Raw genomic sequence first — 11,249 nt, forward strand, 5'->3', positions numbered from 1 at the left:
CAACAGTCCTGAAATGGCCCGTCAGCAGGAGGGCCCAGCACCAGCTGCATACTGGTAACTGCCATTAATTCTTTAATTGCATGGGGACTTGACTATAAATAACTCTTTTCTCTTCCAAATACATCCCTATGGACAACAATGCTTTCTTCTCCCCTCCAAAAGAAAGCAATGCATCACATGTCCTAATTCTCTACAATAATTTTGTTTTCCATTGCTTTGCCTACATTCTGCATGTTGTCAAATGAATCAGTACAAAAGCAATAATTCACAATAAAACAAAAATTCATAAACATTCTGCATAAGCTTCAGATCTGCATATTCCTCCTTAGTCTATCAGACACAGGCTTAGATTTCAGAGTTGTAATTACCATAATAGAAAGAGTCCATTATTGAACAACCAGCAGTTACCACAACTGCATAAAAGCTGAATAACTGAATACAAATGATAAAGATTTTACACAGCTCTGACTTTCCGTTTGCTTTATGAAACCTCTAAAAATCTCATAATTTCCTAATAATGAGATAAAAGTAATTTTGATCACATCTCTGCTATGCAAGTAATGTTTATATGAGTCAAAACCAAGTGAATGAATAATCTAGCTGGAGCAGCCTTTTATACCTGCAAAAAAGTTGATTAAAACAGCCAAGTTCCATTCTTTTTTAAATCACTCAAAATAAAAAAGGAATACTTCTTACGATTTTGATGGAAGAAACAGAAGTAATGAAGGACCACTGTAAAGTGCCAGTGGAAATGGTTAGAATTAGGAAAAAAAGCATCATATATGAACTCTCAGCTTGTAATGCACTCAGTTAAATCTCAAACCTGGCAGAGTTTCACAGTGTTTTTAGTCAGGCCTTTCAGGAAATCTCTCATTTTTTCCCAATATGTTATCAATTTTGGCCCTTTTGAGTAATTATATGTGGACTATTCAAAGATAAAACACTGCATATGTGACCTTTTCAATATAACATTAAATAGTAATTGTGTCTCTGCCTTGTGTCCACACCCTTCTCCTCCCTCCCCATGGAGATCAGCCCCAGGACCACTATCTTGGAGAACTTAGAGTGACTGCAATGTTGGACCCATACACCATCCTCTGAAGCTTACCTGTGATGGGGTTGTCACATTGATTTCTGGAACAAAGTTGTCATCAAATAAGTTAATGATGTTCTCCTGTTGCAGCTCCTTCGTGGGCGTGAGCTTAGGCAGTGGTGGGACTGGTGGACCTTTCCTCAGCTAGGGAGACAGCAAAAATGTCACAGACTAGTTCAGGGATAAAAGAAAAAGCTTCAAGCTCGGCCTAAACAACTTGTATTAGGTTATCTCTGCTGCTTCACCTTAAATGTGGGAATAAGCCATTCATTGAAAGGAACTGTTTGGCTGTTCACTGCCAAATGCCTTGAAATAAACATTGTGGGAAAAGCAAAAAAACTCTATGTTTCAAACTCATTCCAAGTCAAAGTTTAAGATTTAAAAAAAAAAGTACTTCTTGGCTGATTTTTTGGTGTTGTGATGGGCACAGAGTGCAAGACACTTTCTTTCCCATGCAGCTCATAGCTGGAAGGGCAATGCTACAGAGAAGCAGGCCTCTACAGCTCTGTGGCTTCAAAAGTTCACTCCCATTCAGCTTCAGGATTTTGCCCCTGCTCACCTGTTACTACCTTTCAAGACTGCTTAATGCTAAGACTACATCATGTCTGGGAACCACAGCACCTCAAAGGTGCTTAGGTTGCTAATCCCCTCAGGTCTTCAAAGATTCACATAACTATGACAAACTAATTGCTTGGAATAATACCAAATAGTACTGGATAATTCTAAAATCTGTCAAAATATCAAGAAAAAAAAAAATTCCACAAAAAAATCTTGAGGTGGTCTAGTGACATGACACCATTGGCACCAGTAAGTCTAAAATTAATTGTGTCAGACACTCATATTGAGGCAGTGAGGTGCCACATTTTGGGAGACCAGAGAAAGCAAATGTGCTCATATCTAAGTACATGCAAAACTAAACTTCTTCTGATGTGCTCTCCCCAGGGAAATGCCATGCAGCACAGAAGCTATTCCAGTTCTGAAATCATCAGCAACATTAACACAAGTCTTTGTTCACTAAGTATCACATATAACTCTTATGCTACATATTAAATGGATGCACGAAACAGATTCTTACTTCATGAATATTGGTGAGAATAGACTCCAACAGTGTCAAATTTCTAAATCCAGTGTTAATAACAACCAGTAAGTCTTTAATTATCAGTAATTTTCACAGTAGTATTTAAACTAGCTCTATTAGTTACTGTTTTAGAGGAAAATCCATGTTGGCCAGACCAGTGACACTCACTGGCTAATTTTTTTCCAGGGTAAACACATATTTGAAGATGAATTAAGAGCAGAAATATATAATGTACCATTATTCACAAGGAGATTCTATAAATGAGGTTTTAAATCTATCACTTTTGGGATACAGATGCTTACAGACTATGCAACTTCTTAAGAAGTATTTTGCTTAATCACCACAAGTCCCCTCAGTTCAAGGGGAAGCTTAAATTTTCTTCATTTCTTCTGGTATAAAACCCAGTTTCCACTGGGATGAACAACCAATTCAGTTTCCACTGGGATGTTTCCAGGGATGAACAACCAATGAACAGATCAGAGTGCAACAGAGTCAAGTGTCATCCCTCTCGTTTCCCAGTTACTGCCTGGATGAAAAGCCCACCACAGACATCATCTCAGCTATCTTCTACTGCACAACAGGCCAGTTTCTCCTGCTAGGTTTTCCACTTACCTGTGTGGGTGACTTAGGCCGGGCTGGTGCTGGAGATGCTGGTGCCAGCATATGATTGGGACTAGCAGTAGGGCTAGGCAGGGGAGAGACCTCCTCTGGTGGTGACGGTGTTTTTGCAATGCGGAGTGGACCTGAATCACTAGACAGAAACAAAGCAATGGCAAGGACATGAATATCATTCTGACTTACCACCTTGACAGTTTGATGCAATAGTTGAACTGCATCCCTGAGGTAATGCCAGTGACTACAGAAGGCACTACACACTGGAGATGATCTGAGCTGTTACATAATGACTAAAACTAATACAGCAATTAAATTAAATTAAAATTCAGATATCTACAGTGTCAAAGGAAGTTTGAATTTTGGGATCTTGATTTTTGACATGTCTGTTTACCTGATCATCATAACTTGATGGAAACAGTGTACCTGTATATTTTCAGAATCTGAATTTGAAATGTTTCTGTCAATAACTATCGCAAAATGCGAGTTGGAATGATTGTCTTCATTTCACAGAGTTCTCAGAACAAAAGGCTCTAAAGGTAAAAGTCCCCAGGGCAAGGCATAATGCTGAATAATCCAAATACTTCTATAAGCTCAGCAACTTAAAAAAGATTTCAATAAAATAAAACACAACCAAGATTATTGTAAAGCCATAATTATTTAAGAGGAACAACTCATTACAACTACAAACAAGCAGTAGTCAAGTGACTTCAACAGAGCTCTGCTGATAGTAAGAAAAGATCTGATGAAGTCCTGAGAAAGGATTTGCCCTCCCCATGAAAGGACCTGGTGCAAACACCGAGACATACTCAGCTAACAAGAAATGTGAAAGCTTATACCCTGGGGAGACTAGAAACTACAGCACTCAATGACTACAGTACTCACTAAGAAAAGAGCAACTCATCTTCAGGGAGAGCAGAAGCGCTACCTGATTGAGAAGACCACACCAGAAACATGTTCCTAATGCTAACACAAGAAAAAATTGTTCTTTGGAAAGCACAGACTTAGCTCACACTCACCACCTTTTTCTGTGGAAGTATTAAAAAAAAAGAAAAAAAAAAGCAGTTATTAAAAATTTTCTTTCCCATGTGCAATATTTGCCTTCAGAATAGAGTACTCCAAAGCATACAAAGTTTTAGGATGTTTCTTTGTATATAGTTATTTAAAGGAAAGAGTAGATACTGTACTTGTCTAGTATCTACTACCCATGCATCTAAAAGGAAAGCTGAAATCTTATGAAGACCCACTCCTTGTAGATTTTTAGAGCATTTTAACTAATAATGGAAGTTAAAATGTATTCAGATTTTCACACCAGGCTCTGTGAACACCACAGCAAACGCAAGTAACATAGTAACTAAAAAAAAAAATAATTATTATTTCTGAAAAACATTTAAAAAATAAACTAAGAAGATCACACCACATTAACCTATGACTGTCTACTCATTTGTAGCAATTATCTTTTTCTCTCATTGGCGGAACAAGCAATTCAGTGGAAATGAGCATGTGCATGCTGGACACAATCTAGGAGACACAGGTGGACAAAATACCTGCTTAAATGCTGAATAATCCAAATACTTCTATAAGCTCAGCAACTTAAAAAAGATTTCAATAAAATAAAACACAACCAAGATTATTGTAAAGCCATAATTATTTAAGAGGAACAACTCATTACAACTACAAACAAGCAGTAGTCAAGTGACTTCAACAGAGCTCTGCTGATAGTAAGAAAAGATCTGATGAAGTCCTGAGAAAGGATCTGCCCTCCCCATGAAAGGACCTGGTGCAAACACCGAGACATACTCAGCTAACAAGAAATGTGAAAGCTTATACCCTGGGGAGACTAGAAACTACAGCACTCAATGACTACAGTACTCACTAAGAAAAGAGCAACTCATCTTCAGGGAGAGCAGAAGTGCTACCTGATTGAGAAGACCACACCAGAAACATGTTCCTAATGCTAACACAAGAAAAAATTGTTCTTTGGAAAGCACAGACTTAGCTCACACTCACCACCTTTTTCTGTGGAAGTATTAAAAAAAAAGAAAAAAAAAAGCAGTTATTAAAAATTTTCTTTCCCATGTGCAATATTTGCCTTCAGAATAGAGTACTCCAAAGCATACAAAGTTTTAGGATGTTTCTTTGTATATAGTTATTTAAAGGAAAGAGTAGATACTGTACTTGTCTAGTATCTACTACCCATGCATCTAAAAGGAAAGCTGAAATCTTATGAAGACCCACTCCTTGTAGATTTTTAGAGCATTTTAACTAATAATGGAAGTTAAAATGTATTCAGATTTTCACACCAGGCTCTGTGAACACCACAGCAAACGCAAGTAACATAGTAACTAAAAAAAAAAAAATTATTATTTCTGAAAAACATTTAAAAAATAAACTAAGAAGATCACACCACATTAACCTATGACTGTCTACTCATTTGTAGCAATTATCTTTTTCTCTCATTGGCGGAACAAGCAATTCAGTGGAAATGAGCATGTGCATGCTGGACACAATCTAGGAGACACAGGTGGACAAAATACCTTCTTATTACAAAAACTGCTTGAAGTTTTCCAACACTGTGATATTTTTCATCCCATAAAAGCATTTTGCAAATCCTTTATGGAAACCTAGTTCTGCTTTGTAGTCCATCCAAAAGAGGCTGGCAGCAATGATGGATGAGCTAACAACTCCAGAGGCAGTGTGTAAATATATCTGAACATGTATTAACACTGAACTAATGCAAAACAAAATTCTTGGACATGTTCAGAATTTTGCATTAGGTCAGAAGGTTCAATATTTCATTCTTGGTTCTTCCAAAGTGAGATCAAAACATATATAGAAATAGCCTTATGTTTGAGCCAGATGTTATGTTGTTTGGTGAGTCTTAATTGTTCCTAAACTGAGTCTAACTTGAGGGCAAATTAGCAGTAGTTATAACATTGTTCTGTTGCTTCTGATTATTTTGGATTGGCTGGGAATTCAGGACTTATGTATTCACTGTAAATATAATTGTGTTTTCATAGTTTCACTGTTCTATAATTTCAATCAACTGTAATCCATTTCATTAAAAAAGTATTAAACTCACCTTGGTGCCCCTTGAATGGTGAAGGCCTTGTCTGCATGTTGGTCTCCCAGCTTTGTCATCACTTCATATAGCTTGTGACATAGCTGAGGAAACAAAACACTTGCCTGAGTTTATATAAAGCACTATAGCCATGATTAGAAACACGGGTGATGCATCTGGTCTGATCACTGATAACTTGATAATATATAATCTGATAATTTTAAAATTGCATGTAGATCCTTCCTAAAATACTCAGTGCCATGTATATCAAAAGCCTAAGTGCAAACATATCAAAATCCATAGAACCAAAGATAACAGCAGTTCTTCAAAAACATAGGCTGGTTTTCAGATAACAGTTTTTCAAGTGTGACTGACTGCTGTCAGGTCTCTGATGAAGGAGGTTGCTTAAAGTTTAAAACAACCCAAGCAAGAACATCCCCTCAAAAACCTAATCCTGTTATGTGAGACTTCAGTCAAGTGAGTTTTCCATACCATTTTTGTTTCTGTTAGTAGTATATTACAGATAACACATCACTACTTAGCAAGGCACATTCAAAAGACCCTCAATGAAGCTGCTCAACTTGCCTAACAGCCCCAGATATAATGTTGCATTGCTGACAATGCTTGACACGCTTTTCTTGTACTGATTAAAGCAATGAGATGCTTAGCAATTGGACACAGAAAAAAACACTAAAGGCAGTAGTATGCTAAAAAAAAAATGGAAAACTTATCAAAATGGAAAGTGAATTCAGTGCTATGCCTGGAAATACACTACAATCCAAAATTGTAAGGGCTGCCCTTTCTGTTAAAAGGGAAAAAAATGGCAAGGAGCAAACAATCCAAAAATGACACTAGAAATCTGGATCTAGGGCAGATTCTCATATGTGCCTGTGCTAGATTTTTACTGCTGCATTAGAAGACATTTGCTTTCTGTTATGTGAATCACACAATCATTTGTGCATGAGATATTAATTTTTACTCACTAAAGCTATTTCTTTGTGAAACTTGGCTTCGAGGCTGGATACATTTTTGAAGGTGTTCACGTAGAAGCCGACTCGTCTACAGAGGATGTCATGAAGAAAGGGAAAAAGAGAATAAAAGATAGGGGTGGCACAGCCACAGAGGCAAATGAATTATTTTTTCCCCAGAGTACAAGCAGCATACTGGAGTATTTTGTTAGCCAAGCAAGTAATTAGATCTAATGGCAAAACTTCAGACTAGTTAGCTCATGATTATTTTTGTGTTAAGAACCATCGCATTTCACTCCTCGCAGGGTGAACCAAGTTGAGACTGCTCCACAGCAGGGGGATGCAGCTGGTTGTAGAGAAGGGGAAGACTGGAAAAGGACTGGCACAAACTTGGCACAAGAACATGAAAGGCAAGATGCTCTGGGCACCCCACCTCCCACTGGACAGCGGGCAACCATTGACTGAGAGAGGTACCACTCTGGCACTGGGAGCCCTTGTGCCTGAGATGCTATTGCAGCACTTAGGTGACACGGCTGCATCTGGAGGCTGCTCCAAGGTACACAGCTCCATATGACCTGGGGTGGGAGTCCCATGCTCAGTCTGCCTTTAGGAAATCAGCCCTGAAATACAGGTATGTAAGAGAAAATAATGTATAACATAGACTAGACATTTTTGCACTTGCAGTCAAAAATCTCCTTGCTTGGGGTGAGTGATTATACACCTTTTGTACACTTTTAAACTAGAAGGTGTTTTCTTAGGTTTTGAAGTCTTCTTTACCTATTTAAAACTTTCATATGTAATGTCTCCAACCTTTATAAAAAAGAAATATCTTTGGCATAAGAACAAACCTGCAAAATGTCAACTCAATGGATTATTTTCTTCCTGAAGAATTGTAGTAACTAAAAAAAAGGACTCTGAAGGCAAATGCTTTCTAAATTATGCCTGTTGCTCAAATTAAATTCTACCTTTCCCTGAGACTAATTAGTGGGCAACACACACATTGAAATAAAGGAGTCCTAACTCTGAAACATTCATATGCAGTTTTACTTTTAGTAAGCCCATAAAATAAGTATCTTGAAGTGCTCCTAAGAAGTTTTTCAACTAAAATAGGCAGAAACACAGCAGGAAAACCCTCTATTGATCTGAAATTGAGGAGGAATTAACCTAGAAGGCAGAGAAGACGAAGGGTACTTCAGTGACTCACAACACACTTCCACTCCAGACTGTCATTTGTTAAAGAACATAGCAAGCTAATGAGATGCTTATTTTTCTACTGCTTCTCTTCTTCCATTCATTTAGCCTGCATTTTCTGTATAAACACAACCTATGATTACACATCCCAAATGAATGATCTATGTCATCAAATGCTTTTACATGGCAGACAGTCAGCACAAAACCATGAAATCTGTATTCTGAAGTATTTATGATACTATTTTGTCTTTCATCTACTGCTTTGGCAGTATTTTATAGGAACCTGGAAATATCAACTGCCATAATCCTTAAACATTTGTAAAGTTCTTCGTTTTGATGCCTTTTACAGGAAAATTATCTACCAATAGACCCACAGCAAATCTTCTAGGAAAGTGTGTGGCTGCTTTGTACAATTATTTTTGATAGTGGAAACTGATCCTTTTTATTAACAAGTGGCGTTTTTGTTTTGTTTTTTTTCCTTGAAATGACCAGGTATCCACCACCAAGGATTCTGAGAAAGGTGATGGAAGCAGTGGGTCCCAGTCATGATCTGCTGTGCTCTGCCACAGTTCTGTATCCACCAAATGGAGACTTTTTTGCACATCACAAGATACAACAAAGAATCTAAAGTGTAAAGAGATACTGAAAGAAATAAGCATAAATACACTAATAATAATTATAACTGTGGATAATTTTCAGACATTTTCCCTTTTATTATTTCAAAAAGAAAGAAGACAGGATCTTCAAGGTGCCATCAAACCATTTTCCAACAGTCACTAAAATCCCCTGGTTCCCTTCTTTTAGACCCCTTCTAAGTCCTCCAGACACTCTCTGCCTAAGCTTACCGTGACCACAGAGATGGCAGCTCTTCTTGTAAATCAGTATTAAACTCTTCAAACACTTTCTGTGCTTTTTGAAACTCTTCTTCTGCCTAAAACAAAATGAAACAGAGTGAATTCTGCAATTGCTATGGCACAGCAAACCCAGCCAAATATGTTTTTGTGGGGCTTTTGGATAGTCTTTTTTATATTTTTATTAACAAAGGATGTGATTCAGTTCCCCAGCACACAGGCCAACACAGGACTTGCTGTCCCCTAAGTCTCACCAAGAGAGAAACTTAGGGATCAAACGGGACCCATTCTTGAAAGAGGCTGGGCACGCCTTCCCTGTCTACCAAAATACCCAATACACATTTACACCTAAGAATATCACTGGTTTCCTTTCTGAGAGAGGAAAAAGAAGAGAAACTTCGTGCTCAGTCTCTGTACAGAAACAAATTCCACCCAAGCTACCAAAGTCTTCTTCCACCACCCTTCCCATTGTGCTACCTTGTTAATTCTGCCTTCGTCTTTTCTTTTGGAGCTCTGCAGGGCTTCTAGATGATGCCTTGCACTGTCATAGTCTACCAGCTTTCTGCTTCGCTTTGCAATGCGAGTCTGTACAGGAGTAGAAATGAAAGTCAGCACAAATAGCACTTCTTTAAAAGCTGTCCTACCTATGTCGTAATTTAAGGTTTTGACATCTTTTTATTTGCTCTTATCTGCTGTTCATATCTGAACTACTGTTTCATGCAGGTACATGGATATGGTAAAAGAGACAAAACAATCACCCTATTTTAAATAAATAATCTATTTGCAGATGGTTTTGAAGGGGGCTTTGTGGGTGTAGGGATAACAGGCCTTGGAAGTGAAAAATCAATGTTATGCAAGACTTGTGTCATTCTCCAGAATAAGTTAACCTGTTAAACTCATGGTAACACAATCTTTTCCCCTTATATATAGTGTGCAAAATTAATGAATTATTAATGTGATTTTTTTTCTAGAGTTGGAAAAATTCTTAAAATACATTTCTCAGCATAGCTGCTCTGACACATAACTAAGATACCTGGAGTTCAGCATACAATAGCAATTCTAATTTACCTCCAATAATTCTTTTAAACTAAATAAAAGTCTTTTCATAAAGACTGACTTTACAAAGCTTTCTATTACAGTTAAATTCTCCATGCTAAGAGGGATAAGCACAGTTTCATTTACAAGCAAGTCTGAGACTTAACGTCAGTAATGTTGGCAATTTAGGTTATTTTTTCTTTAGTTCCTGGTGTCAATGGCAAAGGGGATGACTGCGTGATACCTACTCAACTATTAACCATCACAAAGAATTTCCAGCTATGTCCACACAGTCACATTCAAACAGAAAACCTCTCACCTGTAATTATTCTTTATTCCCACACATTTAATTTAGCAACCACCTCCCTGGACAGTACACCAGACAGACATCTGGGAAAGGCTAGAATCTGCATAACAGTCTCTCCTTATATGTATTACAAAATCTTTTTATAACTAATTAAAAGACAGGAACCATGGCTTAGTTAAGAGAAAGATATTTCTATACCCACAGGTACATATAACCAATAACAAAAGGCCTGCTTTTCACACTGTAATTTGTCTGGCATTTTAAGAGCTGAGAAGCTTAATGTGTCCCTATTGAAGCTGATGAAAATTGGGTCATACCAAACAATTAGGAGCAGGAAAAAAAACATAAAACTTTTATCTACAAAGGCTAATTTACTTCCAAGTACTACTGCATGAAAAATATTTTTGTTCATTTGGAAAATCAGGGTAGCCTAATGTCAGAGATTTACTTACAGAACATCATTTACATTGCAGAAGAGAATGACTTCCACTTCCCCCCTTTTTATTTTTCTTTGTTTGTTATCCCATTTTCTATTTATTTTATGACTTAACAGTAATTTAAAAAATTGTCCTATATAGGAAATCATTACTGTACTTTGATATCAGGAAATTGTCCTAGATATGTATCCAAGGTCAACAATGACCCATCCACCAGTTTCTGATGGAAGTCTTCCCAAAGTTCATCACATTTCTGTAAAGGTAGAAAGAGAAAAAAACACTTATTAGTCTAATTACACTCCAAACCTAGAAGAAATACAACCGTAATTGGTAAAGATTAATCTTTCTGAAGTTTTAAAATGTTCTTATGGCAATAAATCAGAGTACACTTAAAAGGGAAATGAAAAGACATACATTGATATTGCGAGTTTTAGTTCACAATAAAAGAAGATTTAGCCTAATAGTTACCTTGTGTTTTCATTATTTTGAATAGTAACTTCTATATGAAAATAAAGATCTCAAGGATTCAAGGTCTTCCTCAGAATTTGAGGTCCCTGAGAGCCAACAATGCGGTATCTGATGCTGCCTCAGTTCTTACACCTTAGTATGTTCACTG

The 11,249-nt window shown here is 37.2% G+C and overlaps 1 protein-coding gene across 1 annotated transcript in view; it reads right to left on the reverse strand.

Moving 5' to 3' along the window:
- The window catches only part of AMPH (amphiphysin), a 124,779-nt gene that overhangs the window by 43,311 nt on the left and 70,219 nt on the right, over positions 1-11,249 (reverse strand). Inside the window, exons 5-11 of the mRNA XM_010001542.1 lie at positions 10,791-10,886; positions 9,332-9,439; positions 8,849-8,934; positions 6,828-6,903; positions 5,866-5,948; positions 2,784-2,922; positions 1,109-1,237 (exon numbers count right to left, since the gene is read on the reverse strand). Of these exons, the coding sequence (XP_009999844.1) occupies positions 1,109-1,237; positions 2,784-2,922; positions 5,866-5,948; positions 6,828-6,903; positions 8,849-8,934; positions 9,332-9,439; positions 10,791-10,886 (717 nt within the window). The remainder of the gene's footprint in view (positions 1-1,108; positions 1,238-2,783; positions 2,923-5,865; positions 5,949-6,827; positions 6,904-8,848; positions 8,935-9,331; positions 9,440-10,790; positions 10,887-11,249) is intronic.

Source organism: Chaetura pelagica, unplaced genomic scaffold (assembly GCF_000747805.2).
Source record: "Chaetura pelagica isolate M959 unplaced genomic scaffold, ChaPel_1.0 scaffold7, whole genome shotgun sequence".
Classification (NCBI taxonomy): Eukaryota; Metazoa; Chordata; class Aves; order Apodiformes; family Apodidae; genus Chaetura; species Chaetura pelagica.